The sequence below is a fragment of the Cyanistes caeruleus genome, chromosome 16 (genome assembly GCF_971803275.1).
Source record: "Cyanistes caeruleus chromosome 16, bCyaCae1.hap1.1, whole genome shotgun sequence".
NCBI lineage: Eukaryota > Metazoa > Chordata > Aves > Passeriformes > Paridae > Cyanistes > Cyanistes caeruleus.
In genome coordinates, this window is record NC_141716.1 from 6,297,384 (window position 1) to 6,317,456 (window position 20,073).

At 45.0% G+C, this 20,073-nt stretch overlaps 1 protein-coding gene across 2 annotated transcripts in view; it reads right to left on the reverse strand.

Moving 5' to 3' along the window:
* Window positions 1-17,749, reverse strand: part of LOC111938096 (peroxidasin homolog) — a 44,390-nt gene extending 26,641 nt beyond the window's left edge. For both annotated transcript variants that reach the window (XM_086853238.1, XM_023939678.2), the window contains exons 1-4: window positions 17,476-17,749; window positions 8,084-8,155; window positions 408-479; window positions 95-166 (exon numbers count right to left, since the gene is read on the reverse strand). In XM_086853238.1, coding sequence (XP_086709364.1) covers window positions 95-166; window positions 408-479; window positions 8,084-8,155; window positions 17,476-17,639 — 380 coding nt within the window. In that variant the 5' untranslated portion in view covers window positions 17,640-17,749. The remainder of the gene's footprint in view (window positions 1-94; window positions 167-407; window positions 480-8,083; window positions 8,156-17,475) is intronic.
* Between the last annotated feature and the right edge of the window lie 2,324 nt (window positions 17,750-20,073).

Here is a 20,073-nt window from a genome sequence, read left to right on the forward strand (position 1 = left end):
AAAAGAGCAGAAGCTTCATCCTACCCCTCACTAAGTGCCTGCTGCTCCCCAAGCCAGGGAGCACAGCGTGCAAACAAGGCTCATCTGTACTTACAGCTGCTCCAGGGAGTGCAGCCCGTGGAAGGCATGTTGCTGGATGCTCTGGATTTCATTTTTATAAAGGTAGCTTTCAAAAGGAGAGAAAGGAAACAGCATTAGGCCAACTGATCAGCAGCTGAGTTCTAAAAAGTCACAGAAATCAGCAATGACCCTCAACCCAAAGCAGAACTTGCTGCCTGGATTCAAGGGCAATGTTTTATATCTCTGACAGTGAATTCCAAACACACAGTACAGCCCTGACTGGCAAATGTTAAAAGTGGGTTGTTAGATTTTAAAGAGGCTAAGAAATTATTGAGCTACCAACTCACAGGTATTTCAGGTTCTCCAGATCTTCAAAGGATCTTCTCACGATTTGTTTTATCTGGTTATTGTTCAGCAGCCTGTTCAAATCAAGAAATAAAACACAGCTGGTGAAGTCAGCACATATGATATTTGTGACAATTCTGTTCTTGGATGCCCACTGAAAAATTCTGAGCCCAGGTGTCACAGAATTTAAGATTTAATGGGGTTAGCAAGTCAAAATTACGGTACTCATATCAGCCAAGGCAGTGAGAAGGCTCCTCACCCACAGAGTCCAAGTACTTCAAATATTGTAGTATTCAAAGTATTTTCCTTACCTTTTGCCACAGTTTTCACCCCAAAGTGACTATTTTTTCCAGGAAAGGGATGAGGGGAAGGGAGACAGGCAGAAAGAAACAGTGGGGATTGAGATATTAAATTGCTGGCACTCTTGTACAATCACAATGGGTTTTGGAGGTTCCTGGTTGTGTTCAAGAAGTGAGCAGGGGAGTGCAGAGCCAGTTTTTAGAAGTACAAATGCAGTTTAAAACACCAGTTCCCACTGGAGTTACAGGAGCCATAAAACATTAATTTACTCTAATCACTTTGTAACTGATACCCACAAATGAGAAAGAAATAAATTCAACTTTGACTCCTGAGGCTGCTCAGAGACAACCTCTTTCAATCTCAGGAGCCTTGTGCCAGATTTTAATACAAAACCTCTGGACCACATGGCACTGGGAAGGCGTGTGTGACTTGTGTGTGCAGTTGCCATGACTCTGCATGCAGCTGGGGGCCAGTGCCAGTGACCAGGAACAGCCCAGCTCTGTACAGCCACGCTGTGCAGCAGTGTAACCACACAGCTGAGCCCTGCACAACTCCCCTGCAGACCCTGCCAAGCCCAGCACTGAGAAAACACAATAAATCACTTATAAATAGCTCCCTAATACACAAAGTTCAGCTATTCCCCGTGGCTGCCCGGGGGTCTCTCGTGGTGATGTCCCACTGATAAAGCCCAGAGCTGGTGGAGCTTTTACAGCTCAATAGCCCAGAGCAAGGAATTCACCAGCCACAGGAATTTTTAAAATTCCTCAATGGAGTTGTGGGCAGAGAAGGAATCTGTGACAGTGAACTGCAAAGATTTCTTTTTCAGGTGTTGTAGGGAAAACAGCCATTGTCTGTGCAAGCAGCCAGACCTTACAACATTGTGTCACATTCAATACATGCACTGGATGTGCATTTTACAAGTTCCTTTTTGCCAAAGCTCTGCTCCTCAGGAATGATCAGCCACCAGGCAGCAGGTGAGAAGACAATTCAGCAATTTCCCAGCAGTAAAATCCAGTCCTCTGCCCTGCTTTTCTGGAGAAAAAAGAGCAGCCAGCCTCTGTCATTACAAGCCAAGGTCTTTTCCTGGGCAAAAACAATTTGTGCAGGTAAAGGATGGAGAAAAGACAAAGAGATGGGGAGAAATGGTAAAAAACTTTTGGGAAAAGAAGATGAAGGTAAAATCAAACATCTCAGGGATGACAGAAGAGACAAAAGATGTCAGAAGCACACAAGTGTGATGGCAGCTTCACAAGTTCTCTCCAGGCTCCTGAGTCACACCAGCTTTCCACTAGCTTTTTCTCAGGTGGAGAATCATGTGAGAAACTCAAGAGCAAACAACTTTGGAAGTCAGGTAATGAGGGGTTGGGAAAAGTCCTTCTTATCCTGGATTTGAGTATCCCCCCTGGATGAGCTGCCCTGATACCATGGGTGTGGGGGCCAGACTGCACAGGGCTGGGCACAGGCAGCCTGGAGAGGGTAAGGCAGAGACAGCTGGAAAGTTCCTGCACAGCTGGAAGCAATGGCTCCATACACACAGCTGAGGTCAAACAGCCCAGGCTCACTCATAAGGATGCAAAAATGATGTCAAGTCCTTGGAACACACGATCCCGCTTTGACAGCCAGCTATGCTGAGTGGAAATACCGTCGCTGAGCATCAACCCAAAAGTTTATTTGATGACTGAACACCCAAGGGCTGGAAATAACTGCCTGAGAGCAGTGTGGGAGAGGGCTTTTGTCTATTTGCCCGCAGGACAAGGACAACACAGGCACCAGCAGTGCTTCCCTCCCCTCCTCTATCAGCTTTCATCTCTGGCCAGAGCAGGATGAAGGCAGCTCACTCTCTGATCCTTGGCCCCACTTCTGAGCACACAATGGGTTCTGAGCACCGACGTCATTCCCATGATGTGAGCACCTGTCCCACACCTGGCACTGGCCATTTGCCTCCCAGGGGACAGGTGACAGTGACCAGGTGAGCATGGTCACACCAACATCCTGAGCAGCCCCACGCAGCAGCACGGTCTGGAGCCCTTCGCTGATTGTTATCTTCAATGCTCAGAGTTCAGACCAGGACTGATCTCCACTGGGGATTTCAAATTGCATTATGTTGTCTGGCTGTGTTTTGGGGCTATTTAAAAGCATTATCCAACTCTGTTTTGTTGTCTTGGCTGTTTTGTACAGTTTGAGGCAGTGTAAGCACTGACCCAGCCAAATGAGATGAATCCTGGAAGTTCAGATGGCAAGCAGCACACAGGGCTCTTATCTCATCGTCTGATACTTAAAAATTTGTTCATTGCCTGATTTAAGAATAAAAACTGCATGGAAGAAGCCATCTCTGCTTCCTGTCTCAGGATTCCCCATTGTAATAGAAGGATAAGTCCTGGGAAACGTTTGCAAGTGAGATAATGATGAAGTCCATAAAATAGCCCACTTATTCCAAAATTCTGCTTTCAGAGAAATCCATGGACAAGGCAGCACATCTGGCTCCTAGAAAGACTTTGGATGGCTCCTGCACAGCCATCTGCTCCTTGACTCCTGTGCAATTCACCCAGGCAGAGAAGTGTGCAAAATCCTGGCATGGCCTGGCTATCAGTCCCAGCTGCTGCCCATAGCAAAAATATCCAAATTCCTGCTGCCCTTGGAGGGCTGAAAGCTGAGATCCCAGATCTGCTGGGAGTAAATGCTCTGGAGGACAGAGGCTGGGAAGATAATTATCACTATCATTATCTTAAGCAGACCCTGTAGTAAAACAGGCTAAATTAAAAGTATCAGAAGCAAGTTTCCTAGCAATAGGATGGGGCACTTCCCTTCATGCCCCATGAATTGGATTCCACACGAGTAAGAGAACGCAATCACACAGTTTTTATTCCTGCAAAACCCTTCTGGGACGTTTGAGATGTACATGCACAATGAGATCTGGCCCAGATTCACAAAGAGAACGTTTTACATTCAGTTTCCTCTAGGTTTTATGTCCTGACTGCCTCTCCTTTCTCCTTCCCCACCCTCACTCCAGGTTGCCAGGCACAGGCTTAAGTTGCATTAAATGAGTGTTTTCTGTTTTGAAGAATGTATTAAATGATGTGACAGGACAGAATTCAGACTCAAACCATGTTCTCTTTCCTCTTTTCATTTGACAAACCACATGCTGCAGTCATTGTGACAAAACAGCTATTTTTTTCCTCATGCCATTAATAGAAATCATCACGTAGTGCTTTTAGAGGGGGAGAAAAAGTGAGTTTTATGTTCAACCACACATTCTCCCTTGTTGAAAGAATGATCTGGAATAGCCATTTCCCATATTTAAGGGAGAAACTTCTGTTCTGAGATCCAAGCAGGCTCTGACATCCCCTCCTCGCTGGCAGGAACACATTCTCTCAGGAGTTACTAGAGGGTAAATACAGAAACTCCACGTTACTGCTCTGTTCACCCTGATGCTCTTCACCAGCAGCACCTAAAGCAGAGCTGCAGGGCTCACCAGGAGTGTTTTGCTCCCACCTGAGCAAAGAGAGAAGAAATATGATGTGAGCAGTGACAGGGCAGAGGGCCAGGCAGAGGCACAAGCAATGTCCCTGCAGAGTCCCTGCTCTCTTGCCTCAGGAAGAACAAAATACACACTGGGCACGTTTAGAAACTTTGGTCCCTGGGTTGGACATTCCTATGGACGGTGCTGGAGAGACCCAAGGAGCTGCCACCCTTTGGCTGTGGTTTGAAAATACAGCAATGAACCAAAGGGGTTAACAGGGCAGTGCTGACTCCTGTGGGAACATGTAAGGAGAAGCTCCTCAGAGGTGTCATCATCCATCCCCACCCAGAAATGACCTAAAGGAGCAAAAGCTGGAAAGCAGTGAGAGGCTGTGCCTCACCATGGGCACACAGTGTTTCCTCTCTCTCCCAGCACCTGCTCTGAGCTAATGCTGGCTTCAGCCACACAGCAAGTGATGGCAAACCGCAGCAGAACAGCTGTCCTGGAACTGGGGGGGGTGTGGATGCCATACAAGAGGGTTTTTTTACCTCACCCTCCCTGCTACTCTCTTCTCTTCTCTTCTCTTCTCTTCTCTTCTCTTCTCTTCTCTTCTCTTCTCTTCTCTTCTCTTCTCTTCTCTTCTCTTCTCTTCTCTTCTCTTCTCTTCTCTTCTCTTCTCTTCTCTTCTCTTCTCTTCTCTTCTCTTCTCTTCTCTTCTCTTCTCTTCTCTTCTCTTCTCTTCTCTTCTCTTCTCTTCTCTCACCTTCTCTCACCTTCCCACACCTTCTCTTTTTTTTATTTTTTTAATACCAAGGGTACACACTAAGAGTTTAAAAACACACAGCACCATCTGCACAGATGGGAGCAGAGCAGAGCCAGTAGGAGGGGATGAGGAAATCTTAACCACTCTCTGATATGTTCAGCACAAGAGAAGTTCTCCAGCTGCACACAGCCAACAAGGAGGTTCCCAGTGGTGCAGGATTTAGGATATCTGCTCACTACCTGTGGCGCTGTACCAGGAGTCCCCAGCTGGAAGCAAACAGTGACTCTTCCACAAACAGGGCTCCTGTTTTTAATGTTAAAGGAGTGTTCTGTGATTTATCAAATCTCCCACACCAGAGGAAAGCAGAGAGGAGCCAGGGGAGGGTTTGAACTGTTGAACAGCCCCACTGGACATCCACACAGGCTCCTCTCCTGTGAGGCTCTCAACCATTTCCCTGCATCCAGCACAGGCTACAAAGGTTTCCTTTTCAGGGTGGTTTATAAACTGTCAAACTTGGACACAGAACAGCCACCCTGCCCCAAAGGAGATGGAGAACAGAAGCTTCACCAGAATCTGTTGCTCTTCCTCTACCATTAGTAGAAAATGCTCTTTTAAAAAACATTTATTTGCTTAAAGAAGATTTATTTAAATTAAATGGCAGAAAGCTGCAAGCTCAGAGCCCTGCACATGGAACCTGATCTATTCTATCCTCCAAACCTCTCACTTCAAACTTTCTGGACAAATTTTCCCAGGAAGTCTCTCAGGGATTTTAAAGGATTTATTCTCTTTATCACTTGAAAAGCTATCTAAGTCCTCAGGCAAAATTTACCATCTAAGAAACATCAGCAAATTCTTCAGCTCTTGTTAGTTTTGATGTGGGAATTGGACAAACCAAATTTCCTGGTGAGAAATCTGCTTCAGGAGAGTGAGGTCCAGTGTTCTCTCAGTCAGTTATCAAGCTCCTCAGCTGTGGGAATTAACTGCTACAAGTGTGAGAAAAACTGAGTGTTCCAGTCTGCTGAACAGACCAGGAAATACAACTAAGCATAAGTACTGTCTAAATGGAAAGGTTTCCTTGGCAAATCAGGTTGATTTTCAGAACCCAAACATACAAATGCAGTATTTTGTTAGAGCAGTGTTTCACCTGGTCCAGTATTCCAGCTCTGACAATGGCCATGGGACATTGTTTAGGGAAATCAGGGGTATCTGCCCACCCCCTGTGAAAACACATTGTTCTTGCTACCCTGGCATCCAAATCACGAGATCAGGGATGCCAGGGGCTACATTCCTGCCTATTCCCTCTAGGATTTGCTCATGGACTTGCTGTCCTTGAGATCTCTGTCCAGGAGAGTGTGGAGACAGAAAGGGAAAAGAGCTGGAGAAAATCACAGAGCACAAACAGGTGTTAGAGAGAGACAGGTCTTCCCCTCAGTCAGGCCCTGTCTGAATCTACCTCTATGCAGAAGACAGAAGCAAAAGTCCTGCCCAGGTCAGAGACCTGCCCAGTCCAGGGTGCTGTCAGGGCAGGAACTGGGAGCCCTTACAAAGCTTGGCAGGTTGGCTGGAGCATCTCTCCCAGTGAAGCCCTGCCAGCATCCTCGTTTTCCCCAGGGCTCTGCTGAAACTCTCCTGGTGGTCCTGGGAGCTGCTGCCAAACATCTGCCTGCATCGCAGCGAGGTGACATCATCTGCAACCCTTTGTTCCCTGACTCAGGAGAGCTCCAGGGTTGGAAGAGCAGGGCTGGAGATCAAGAGGCCTCAGCAGAGCTTTGTGATAAGACAAAACCCTGCAGACTTGTCCTCTATTATATCTATAGATATTTTTTTTCTCATTTCTCACCATATCTGACCCTATCTCAAATGATAGAAATCCATCCAAAGTATCCTTTCTTCTCTATTATTTTAGGCAATTTAAGTACCCCACAGTCCTGTTTGAGAGACCAACCTGGGCTGTTCTGGAGGAACAGCACCAGTGGCAATAAAGTTTTTGAGCAGCCCACTTGATGACAAGCTGTCCTGGGCCACAGCCAGGGTACTCTGCAGCGTCCTGCATCATGGCTTGGCCACCCAGTCCCACACACAGAGTGAACCAGTCTTTGGCAAATGCAGATTTTTCAAAGATAACACTTCGGCAGGTCTCAATAATAAAGTCCTGCTGTAATCCCACTTTTCCAACAACTACTTAGAGCTGACTGAATGCCTCATTGCCCAGGTTTGCCTTCCTTCAGCTCCACAGGATCAGACACTTCAGATCACTCAAGGCCAGACAGAAAAAGCTACCTAAACTTTCTGTTTCCATTTGGGACCATGCATGTATGAACATCTGCCAGGTTCCCAAAGGAGCTGCTTTGCCTCACTGAGGAATTCCAGCTTGGACCTGGAAATCCTACTGCTGTTAGCACCATGTCACAGCTCAGATAATTAGTCTCAAGAGCCCAAGTGCATCCAGCACAGTTCTGTGCTGACACAGCTTCTGGTTCTGATTTGGGAGCTGCTGTGTTTGCAGCCCCTTGGCTGCGGGGTGCAGATGCACTCAGATCTGTCTCCAAACCCTCAGCCCAGCAGCAGCCAGAATGAGAAGAGGCTCCCAAGAGTGAGGAGCTGTTAGTGCAGCAGCCTGTACAGTGATGTGGGAGTGGGATACAAGGCTGGAGGGGCAGCTTTCTACCCCCATTCCTACCTGGAGTAGGGTAGACGTAGGCATCTCTTTTAGGGCAAGGCATAGGGTAAGATGGAATTTGAAGGATGCTCAGTCAAAGTCACATAGAGCAACTGATGTGGTTCATGCGTTAGAGAAGACCATGGAAAGGAAGAATTTTAATTCATCCTTCCACTGTCTTGATCCCAGGTGAGAATTTCTTTTATGGGCTACTCTAAAGCCATACCTGCTCAAACATCCTCAGTCAGTGCTAGAGGTCATCATATTTTATTTTTAAAAAGAGGGGTTAATTGTGAAAAATTAAAGTTATTAAAATACACATTTAAATAAAAAAAGGTAAGAAACATGACACAGGTGGAACAGAGGGAATTTTAATGCTTTGGCTGGATATGCACAACTTGACTGAAATAAATAAAAGCCCAAGGCCACCTTTAAGCCATCTTAGGGGACAGCACTAACACAAGTAATAAGTGGATACCCTTGGAGTGCAACTTACAGTGTGTTGAGGTTCTTCAGTCTTCTGAAGGCTCCAGGTTGTATCTCCTTGATGTGGTTGAAGCGCAAATCTCTAAAAGCAGAGGATATAATCATTAGACCAGGGAAAGGAGTGGAGGAGTGGGGACAATGGTTGGGGTCTGCTCTTGTCTGCAAAGTCAGACAGTATCTGGGACTGAGCCTACAGTCAGAAAACTCTTTATTCTAATTTCATAGAAAACCAGACACTAAAAAGACTCAAGGGATCATTCCCATGAGCACCAGAGAAAAAGCCTGCAGCAAAACACTCCAAGTTCACATGCAATTACTCCTGCACCTCATCCTGATTTGTAGAGGAACTCACATCATCACATGGACCCATAATTTAGCTCCCTACTAAAACTATCTTTGCCCTAAAATGGTTAAATTTGCTCAAATAACCTCACATAATAAGAATTTCCCATTTTGCTCTGCAATGCTCCAAGACTTACAACAGCTTATCGCTGCCTGCATTTCAAATCTGTGCCAACTTCAATTAGAATTACTGGAGTCCAGGGGATTCTGGCAAATTTCAAGGGCTGCCCATGGAACTACATCAGCTTGGAACCCAAAAACATGGGGTTTGGATTGCTAATGGGATAATGAAATAAGAGCTAAGTGCTTTAACCTGGTTAAACAAGGAGAAACACTTCTATAGGGAGTGTGCATTGATTTGGCACCTTGCGTGGCCCAGTGTATTATAACAAATCACAAAAGGCTGACAAACAGATTGCTGCAGGTTTCTGTCCAAAGCACACAATGAAGGGGATTTTTTTCTCCTGCACCACTTGATCTATCACATTTAGGGAATACTACACTATTTTTTCAGTTTAAGGCAGCCTTTTAAGGGCATTTGCTTTAAGAGGAAAGAAAGCACGAGTTGCCCATTCTGGTGGTAAAGTCACACTTGGAGGCAGAGTTTAAAACAAGGATTCTACAAATGGGTGCAAATTCAACAATTGTTCTGAGGCAAGCATCAACAGGAATTATGGCATTTATAAAATTCAAATTTGAAAGAGGTGCAGTCATTGCAGGAAACCCCAAATGGAGTTTGAGGACCCCAGGGGGCTGAAACAGCTTGGAGCAAGAGGAAGAGGCTGCACATTGAGTAAAGCTGATTTGATTTTAAGGTCATGGAATCATAGAATCACAGTTTGGCTTGAGTTGGAAGGATTTTTAAAGTTAATCTCATCCTGCCCCCTGCCATGGGCAGGGACACCTTCCACTGTCCCAGGCTGCTCCAAGCCCTGTCCAACCTGGCCTTGGACACTTCCAAGGATGAGGCAGCTTCTCTGGGTAACCTGTGCCAGAGCCTCAACACCCTCTGAATAAAAGAATTCTGCCTAATATCTAATGTAAACCTGACTTCTTTCGGTTTAAAACCATTGCCCCAAGATGTAATGTCTCTTTAGCTTAATGGTTTGTAAAAGGTAGTCATTCTATGCCAAAAATTTCATAATAAACTTGCTTTTTAGGCAGATAATGCAAGGCAGTTTTAGTTAAATTACACTGAAATATCAAATCTCTGCCTTGTTACCCCTTTGTTATCACTGGATGCAACAGCACATGGACCAGTGGAAGTTGGTTTTTTTGTTGTGGTTTTTTTTCCTTTAACTTTTCTACTTTGACCAAAGGATTCAAAGGCTAATACAGAAAGAAATCTTTCACCTCTCTCAGTGGTAAATATTGCATAGAGAAGAATTAGAGCACAGAAAGAAACACAGTTTCACAATATTTAAAAACCCCAATATCTCTAATTGTAATTCACCTCCTCTGTTTGTCCACTGCAAGCTGCAGTCCCAAAGGATCACCTCTGACATTTTTAGGTGAGTTTGGCTTAGCTTGCATTGCTTCAAATGTGCATTTCTTTCCCCTCTTCTCAGAGGGAGTTCCATATCCTTCTTCCCCGACAATGTGAATTTGAGGGTACCTTGATGGATTTTTCGAGGCAATGGCAGCCACCATAAAGCCAAACACAATTAAACACTGGCAGCAGTGACAGCACAGCCTCTTCTGCTGCCTCTTCTCCCCAGCCTTGTCAAAAGGAAACGAGGAAGGACTAGAGCAGGAAAAAAGGTGAAGAAATGCAAACTTGATTTATACCCAAAATGCACAAACACCAACCCTGCTGCCCCAGGGGGTTGTAAAGGGCCCTGTGATTATTCCAGGCAGCTGGCTGCAGGTAATGGGGAACATTACAAATACATGGGAGGAACACACAGGGCTCAGGGCTGGAGCTGGTGATGCTCAGGGAAGGCAGCAGGGAACAAGCAGTGAAGTGTAAAATCCAACTTCAGGTCACAGGCTGCAGGTGGGGACAGAAAGCCTCTGAGCATTTTAATGAACCAAGACAACTGCAGTCCTTTAAACCACACAGAACTAAAGTTCTTTTTAAACTACACCACCCCCAAGGAGCATGTAATGAAGCTTAGCTCATTATTTTAATGAAATATTTTAATTTTTCTTCTGTTTTCTGTTCCAGGTAAGGCCTTTAGATGATTCTCTGGACCCCAGCTGTCTTTCAGTCCTTGCAAAGTTCCTTTTGGTTTGTTCTCCATCACAAAGGCAACAGCTTTCCCCACAGACAAAAATGGAACAGAAACACTGCATCTCTTCTCTGAGCACTTCATTTCAAGAAATTATGTGAAATAACTGGAGAGAATCCAAAAGAAAGCAATGTGAATGATATGAAGTCTAGAAAACATGACAATGAAAAGAACTGAATTTGCTTCTTTAACCATAGATACAATAACTGTGGCAGGAAATTGCCACAAATAGAAAAGGCAAATAGTCACTGGCTGAAACTGAAGCCAGGGTGAAGACAGGGGTGTTGTGTTTTTTGTTTTTTTTAATATCTCAATTAGCAAGGCTCATAAAACACCCAGTGGACTTCAGGAGAGACAGGCATTAGCCACACATGGTGTGGATCCTGCCCTGGAGGATGGACCAGGCTATTCTGCTCCCTGTACCCAGACAGCATTAAAAGGTACCAGTGTTGATGTCCCTGTGCAGCAAAGAAATGGGCATGCAGAGGAACTTACATATTCCAAAACCCAAATACTTTGGCTCATCTGTAGTGTTTTTACTCCAGACCTTGCCTTAGCAAGGGCTGCACTGGGATTTCCCTGCCTTGCATGTGTTTGATTGAGAACATTCCCGACAGAGTTTGTCTCCTCTCACGCAGAAATGCTTGTTCCTCTCTATTCCCAGGGCACTCACTCTGGAAATTTATGTTTCTTTTCAGGAACAAATGTGTTTTTCACAAGGACTGGCCACGGATCCTCTCCCAGGGCAGCTGCTCCCAGCTGCCCATGCCCCAGCAGCTGGGCTCCCTCCCTCCTGCCAGCTTCTTCCCACCTGGGAATTCGAAAAATGGGGGGAAAAAATAACCCCTTGTTATTTAACTCTCCTCCATGACTTCAAGGATGGCAGTCTGGGTTTACAAATGACCTTCCCACAAGGAACAGCTGCTGCTAAAGGATTCTGGATCCTCTTCCACCTTCACACAGAGAGCAGGCCTGGGGCAGCAGCATCACCCAATACAGATCCCTCTGCTCAGAGCCTGTTTGACTGGTTCAGCTTAAAATCTCACCAAACCCTCGTGCTCTGACAGGAAAGTGACCTGGAATATGTGGATAATCCAGGATCTGCTGCAGAAATAAGTCACCTTCTCTGAATCTGGGAATTATTAACAGAGGCTACAAAGAATGCCAGGATTTGCACATGGATGGGGAAATGGGTTTTTACAGAATGGCACTCGAATCTGTCTGAGCCTCTCAGCTGCTATCAGAACAATCATCCCTGCAAGCCTTGTGTTAAATAATTATCAGTGATTAGCATATAAAGCAATCAGTGGCTTTTACAAGAAACTTCCACTTTTGTTTAATCTATTTAGGCTTTCACAGACTCATGTATTACTATGTTAACTAAGCAGATAATTAGCTACAAGAGGCATTTTACTGCAGTTCTGTGGAAATTACTGGGCTTGTTTCATTGAAGAATCCTTTGTGTTCCCAAAGCTGTGCACAGCAGTGATGCTGATGGTTCTGCTCAAAACTGGTTGGGAAGTGGCAGCCACACAATCACTACCAACAGTGACACCGAGAGTGAAGGTGCTTTTACAGAGATGTTGAAGTTCCTCACAGTGTTTCCTGAGGAAGGGAGGGCATGAAAGACATCCTAAACACATCCTAAAAATATCCTATAATTCAAGTTTCCATTATACAAGAAAAGCCAGGACATTTATCAGAAAGATGCTCATTCCTCACATTTATCTGCACAACATCAGAGTCAGCTCTGCAGGTTCCCCAGTCCTACCAAACCACTCCAGTCCTGGCAGGAAGGGAAAACTGCCTTGCTGAGATGGAAATGAAGTCTTCCAGACTCACTGTCATCAGTTCCCCAACTCAGGAATGTCCCTGTCCCACACGAGTCCCCAAATGGCTTTAATAAATGACAGCCTTCATCCCAGAACCCCTTACATGGACAGCTGAGCCCTGCCAGCCCTGCGAGGCAGATGAGGAGACCATGGGGAGGCTCAGGGCTGGGGATTTTCCAAGTCCTGGCTATTTTGGGCCTTACCAGTTTAAGACATCGAGATTTGACTGTTCAAAGACTGTGAAGAGGAAGGAAAATATGTTGAGCATGGAGATACAAGGCAATGAAACGATGGGATCATGGTTGAAAGAGTGGAGAGCGAGCAGCTGCAGGGAGCCTCACTCTGCAGAACAGGCTGTGGTTCCCTGCTGCACTGCCACACCACTTATTTTGAAGATTCAGGAACACTAGATTTTAATTAAGAAATTACCACAGGCATTCCTGAATCCAGCTTTTTAAGATTTCAGCTCCCACAGACAGGAGTCAGATTTTCAAAAGGGCTCCCTCTGCGTCAGCTGGGGCAGGAACTTGCCCATAATCCAGCAGCCAATAAAACCAGTATAAACCCATAAACCAGTGCACCAAGCTGGTTTGATCTCACTTTTTCTGTCCACGTAAACTGGTGGTAATGATATACCTGAAAGGCAGTGCCAGGGCAGGAGGGATCTGCTGGTGCCTCATTCCTGGTGGAATCATTTCAAACATCACCTGGCATCCCTTTAGCTCTTTCCAGGAAAGGTAGGAACAAGGAATACCTCCAAAACATAGTTTTGGTCCTGAACATGTATTCAAGTAGGCAGATTACATAAAAAAGATGCTGAATTCATCAACGTTAGATATTTTGAGCTATTACTTATCAGCAGTGGGATGAAAATTAGAGTCTGATCCTGCCCAAGGCATCTGGGTCTATTCTCAGGCATCCATAGCAGCACGACTCCCTTGACCTAATAATTCCTTTGTACCATCTATCCAAGATTCTGCCTACATCAGAGGAAGAAAAAATTCTCTCCTCCTGAAGTTTTTTCTGGCCCTGATTCCGAGGAAGTAAAATAAACACTTTAATATTGGGTCATACGTAGTTTAAGTGTCAGTCTCCCATTTTTTTAAGAGCATGATCATTAAAGTTTTTACCCAGAATACACACACTTTCACTAAAAAATACTGACTTCTCCTTAAAGAGCACAGGAAAGAGTCCTGGTATCCCTCTGGGGAGAGGGATGAGATGAGGGCAACAAAAATGCAAATACTCAGGTGGGAACCAGATGCTGAACTGGGAAGTTCAGTGAAAGCAGGATTTTAAACACCTAAGGTAGCTACGATCACAAGATTTAGGATGCTTCCATCAAAAGATGCTGGAACATTTCTAGAAGGAAAATATATTTGAAATGCCTCCCTTCCCCATTTTCCTGCCAGTGAAGAGACTTCTAAAAATAGAACATAAACTTCTTGGTCACCTCTAGAAGGTTTAATAAGGATTAAATACTATAGTGAAAGAAGTCAGAAAGAGATTCTACCTGGCACATGCAGAATGTGTGGGTGTGCATTTAATGGCTGCATATAAGATTATCACACAGAGAGGAAATGAGTAATCCCTTCTTCAACCCAAAACACACGACAGAGACCACAAACAGATCAGCATTTCCAAGAACTCATTTGCTTGGTAAACCTTTCCCCAACAAATGTATAAAATTCCTTCTCAAAACGTGAGAGCTCATTAATAGACTAAGAGAGCTACACCCTCTCCTACTCCAGCCTTCCTCCTGTGGGAGGAAGAGAGGAACTGAGCAGGCACCAAAAGCAGCCCAATGAGGAAGGGAAACAAAACTTGTCAAGCTGGCCATGCTTACACTGCCCAATTAGCAACCAGGTCTGTGAACAACTGGGTCACTTTCAGTTCATGCCAGCGATGTGTTCAGATCCCAGATCCTGCCCTGAGCCCTCAGCTATGTTTCTCCAGCAGTACTCATTCATTACGTGCCCTGCATAATGCAGGAAGAAGAATAACCCATGGATAATTGGATTGCAATCCATTAGCTGCCAGCCAGAGGGGAACTTCTTTCCATGGATTTCTTCTACCCATGCCCACACATTTCGAAGCTTATTGTTTTAAATGTCACACTGCAGAACAAATGGCTGCGAAGGTTAAAGACCTATTGAAATTTTCAGAGTGTATGTTCCACAGCTGTTCCCTTCCTTGGGCTGCTGGCTGGAAGAACTGCCTGAATCCCAGAGGTAACCAGCAGATCACATCTGGATAATCGTGTTCCAATTGAACAGACACCAGCCAAAATACGTTTGCAGTTCTACACCGTGAATTTTTATGGCTTATCTGTACACGTGGTCATTCCTGCCATCCCAGTCCCTGCTCAGGATAAAGCAAGCAGACTCCACTACCAAAGATAAATAGTCTACTGCTAAAACCAGACTTTGGGCCAGATCCTCAGCTGTACCCAGCTGGGATTGGGAAGGGAGGAGGGAAATGGTGACCCAAGAGGAGCCAGTAACAGCTCATCAATCCTGGAGCTGGTTTCATGCCAATCCCAGCATCGCTCAGGGAAGGCGATGGGCGGCTCTGAGTGCTGCCAGCTGGCTGCAGCCCCAGGGGCCATCTGCCAATGGGGAAGCACAGCCTATGCCAGCTAGGAGACTTCCCCACTCTTCCAGGATTCTTAGAGAGGGTGGCACGGAGTCGTGGAGGTCAGAAAGTCCCAAACTCCCAACTTCAAAGCAAACTCCATCTGGAAACTGCAGCTGTTCTTCGAGGGAACCGAGCTGGAGCCTGGGATCCGTGTCTGGAGCTGCAGTCACAGACTCAGTCCTGTTCACACCAAAGATTAACTGTGGAAAATATCCCAATCCCACATTTTCTGCTCAGAATAACTCCGTGATCAAGACTATTCTTGCTATAATTCCAAATGTTCAGTCTGACACAAGGGTTCTCCCAGGAGAAACACTAACATACCAAAAAAGCTGGAGAAGTCAGGACTTGGTTAAGAAGCATTCCTTGATCTTCCACAATTCAAAGAAAGTTTAATTATTCAAATGCTATTTATAACAGATATAAATGGGATGCTGGCAGGGAAATGCGTTTGCATACATTAGATCTTCAAGATAGCCTGACAGTCAGGATTTTTCCTTGCCACACAAAGGCCCATGATCTGCCAACACAGAGCACTCACCAGGCTCATCTGTCTTTATGTCTATGAGGATCTCTGACCATCAATATCTGGTTTGCTTAAAATTATGCAGACAGTGGTAAAAGAGCATAAAATGGATAAATCACCTTAAAAAATACTGGTTCATGAAGAATCATCTTCCTTTGCAATACTGCAATTTTTATATCTCACACCTACACTATTTCTTTAATGTTTTAAAAGCCAATTTCCCACTCAAGGTGGTGCAGAGAATGAAGTGTGCTGCTACCAGAGGAAACTTGGAACCACACCATCCCAGAACTGGGAAAGAGTTGGTGACACAGTAAACTTCCCCCCTCTGCACTCGAAGGATATTTAGCAGAAACACACTCAGGCTCCACTGTGACAGCAAACGTTGCCTCATTTCAAACAGAGAGAAGGAATTAAGCTTCAATGATCTCAGAAATACTTCAGTTCAGCCAATGGAATAAACCTTTCCCTCAGTAAAATCTAGGTTTAAACAAGGAGGAACATGTCACTTTGCTAAAATCAGTGTCAGGGTATTTTAAATATTTTAATATCTCAAGATGCAGGGGAATAAGGGGAAGAAAAAGGCTGGTAACGAGTGTGAAGAGTCAGATGCTGCAAGTTACTGTAAGAGCACATAAGCACTGACCAGTGAGCAAGTACTGAGCAGGGTCATACTGAAAATAATCATTCCAGCACCAGCCCAGGCAGAGAGAAAGCTTTGGCAGTCGTAGCAAGTGCAGATCCCACTCTGTGGGCCACCAGTGCAAGAACCTCTGTGGTCTCCACCCACCAAAGCAGCCCTGGATGGCAGCAGCCCAACACCAGCATCCTGCCCACAGCACGTTCCTCTGGCTGCCAGCAGAGAAAGTGCATTAGCAATATTAGCGAGATGCTATTGGGAGAAATGCTGGTATGGATGTGCCAGCTGAGATAAAATTGAGTTTATTATCAGCAAAGGGAAAAGCTGCTCAAACTCGTGTTGGAAAAGTTTTGTAGCTGGCAGCAGTTTGAGGAGGATGAGTATGAAGATTCATTTTTGACAAGTCTTTCCAACTATTTACAAAAAAAAGGTCATCCGAGACAAGGGATCAGATAAGAGTAGCATGAAAGGAAGGATTTTGTCAAATGTCACTGCATCTTAAAGCCACCTTTAAACTCAGGATTAGTTTAGAATCACAGGGAAGTGCTCTTCTGCACCTATCAGTACGAGCTCTTCAGGGGTCTCCAAGTTTTCAATGTCCTTTTCCTCCACCTTCCCCATTTAAATAGACTCAACCACCAGCTCCTTCACCTTCTTATCTCTCAAGGAATCTGTGAGTTATCACAGTTGTTACTTTCCAAATAAGCCTTAACTTTGGTTTCAACAGTTCAAGTAGAAAGTGGAAAACCAGTACTTAAAAATTCAGTAGAGAAATGGTGTTGTATATATAAGGAAAGTGTTCATGTCACTGGAGACAAAAGCCTGGGCTGCTCTATTTCCTCTCCCCGCTACACCCATATACAAAGCTTCTAAAATGCAAACTGTGTTCCTTTCCATAAGCTCAGTTTAACATTTTTGACCTTTAATTCCCCAAAAACTGTCTTCCAGCGCTTGCCCTGGAATTACTCTCATTAAATTTTTCAATTCCCTTGATTGTCCCATTAACAATTAACTGATGCCAAAAGAAGCAGTTTCTGTTTCGTGTTTTAAAAGCACGGAACAGTTCTCGAGGCAGATAATTCTGTGGGAAAATAGGATAAAAGTATGCCTTTGGCCTTATTTTTTATTTTTTTTTTCTCTTCTTTCTGAAGACCTTGCAGGTAAGAAAGGCAGGAAAATGAAGTGGTTACTCACAGAATGTTTGTCTGGGGCGGGACCTCGGGGATGGTTTCCAGCATCAGATGCATGCATCTCACTGTAGTCCTGAAGCACAGGCAGCGGCTGGGGCACGAGCAGGAGAAACCAGGCAGGAGGAGAAAATACAAAAAGCCTCCAAGAGCTGAAGGTTTGATCAGCATGGTGTTTGCTGGAGTGTATTTGCCTCAATTCTGAGCTGCAGGGAGCTGACAAAAAAAGTTTCCCAGCCCCGAGGTCCAGGAGGAGGGGACTCATCAGCATGTGTTTGCAATTAAATTAAGGCAGTTTGACAGTCCAACCACCCACCCTCTTGCCATTCTGCACATCACTGGAGATCACACTGTCCCCACCCCTCTCCAATTGTGGCGCTGAAATACAAATTCTTCATTTTGATCTATTTTTGCCTTGTTGCTTCTTTTAAACTGCAAGTTAACTCCTCACCTTCTCCTCAGGAATCTGTCTGAAAGCACAATGCACCTCCATGGACAGCAACCAAAAAATGACCCCGTGCTTCCAGGGCTGAGCTGGGATGCAAAGATCCAGGGACAAGGTTTTTATGTCAAGTTTTTTTGCCCTAGCACACTCTGCAAACTAGAGAGTCTTATCTAACAGCCTGACAAATGTATTGTGCTGTAAGACATTCAGGGTAGAGGCTGTCTCTTGTTAAGTGTAGTTACAACATCAAGCAAAAATACGCCTCCAACCATCGAGTGGGCAAGGGATGTAACAGATAAGGGATTTTAAAACAGAGATCACTAACAGAGATAAATAACCTGCAAACAAAACCAAAACCCCATCCTGGAATCTGTAAAGTTTCTTAGGCAGAGTAAAAGTTGATTCATTTCAAAGGTCTTTGACCAAGTATAATTTCTTTCAACAAGGATATCATTAGGAAAAGCGTCAGGGTTTTTGAGAAATTCAAGGCAACTGAGGGGTAAAGAGGGGAAAAAACCCCATGAAATCAATGGAATTTGAACTTTAGGAAATACAGTCCTCCATTTGTTTCTCCCCACTGGATGATAAAATTGAGGTGCAAAAGGCATTATTTGTTTCCAGTTGAATTAATCACCTTTATAGAGAAGCTACAGTGAAACCAGCTTATCTTTATGTTTCAAGCTATTACTACCCAAGATGCTGAATGGATGGGTTGAGCACGAGGGAGGCTCACACACCTTGGGATATAAATGTACTTGAGGAATGTCCAACACAGCACCATCCCACACAACCTGGCAGGTCAAATGAAAGCTTCCCCAAACCTGCATATCTGCTTTGTACTGTGCACTACAAAATAATTAACGTGGCAAAGAAGACAAGAATGACATTTAAACCTTCCTGGTTCAGATTCTCTGTCACTTGAGCATTTGAGAAGAGCACTGGGTTTGGGGTTTCACTTAAAATTTCATGCCATGGAAGGTAAAACGTGTATTCTTTTGTCCAGCTATGGAAGAGAATTATCCTGCAGGCTTTCTGCACTTATTCCTCAGGCAATCAGCTGTTTGTTTGCCTCACCATCACTTGGAAATCAAAGCAAGCTCACTGAACTCATAGTTTTGGGCAGAGTGTCCTCTAGCGGCCACCCACCCCAACCCAGCCAAGCCTGCTCACAAAAACCGGCTGTAAAAATCCAAATTACCACCTTGAGCCTTCATACAACAAACTGGCAGCTGAAATCAGACTGCTCTACTGAGTAAGCCAGGTTTTAACTCCCCTGAGGCACTAAGTGAATTAGAAGCACGTCCTCCATGTGCACCAGGCAAGGCTGGTTGTGTGAAAATCTTCCTGAAATTCTCCTCCAGGCTCATTGCCCCCCATGTCAGCTCCTTCCGAAGCACCCTGGGCTCTGCTGGGACAGGGCAGCACAGCTGCTAGGAGCTGTTCTGCAGAGTGGGAAGATAAACAAAAACGCTCTCTGCAGACCATGTCTCAGTTATTTTGGAGCCACCATTTCCCCCGGCACATCTGGCCACTTTGCAAACACGAGGAGTTTGCTTTCTGCCTCTGTGGTGCATAAACTGAGCTCTAAACTAACCCTCTGCAACAACAACAAAAAAATCCCTTTTTATTTGTATTGCAAAGAGGAGAGCTGGGCCAGGGCTGTCCCATTTCTGTGGGATGAGTCCTGCCTGTGGAATTGCATTTCAGAGTCTGGCTGTGCTGTGGGGGATGGATTGAGGGGTATTTGCCCACTGCTTTGTAGGAATGGGATCTGGAGCAAAGTCAGCAGATTTAACAGAGCACAGGGAATAATTTCAGTTCAAGAAGGCAAGTTCTGCAACCCACACATTTTCTGAGCAGCAGATCTTCAGCACATCCCACCTGCCTTGCTCATCTCCCGACGTGATAAACGGGATGTTGGTGAGGGTTAAGGAACACCAGCCATCCCAGGCCCCTTACTCTCACATTAACTGGTCTGATTTTCCATCAACATGACAAATTCTTTAAAAAGGAGTGTGCATTTCTCAGCAAGATCCAAAACTCATCTGAATACCAGGAATTATGTCAACCTTTGTGTCCCATGCTCCAGCATTTCCAGCCTCTGTTGCACAGGCTTTTCACACCTGTAGAAAGCAAGAAAATTGTGGGGGTTCCCTCAGG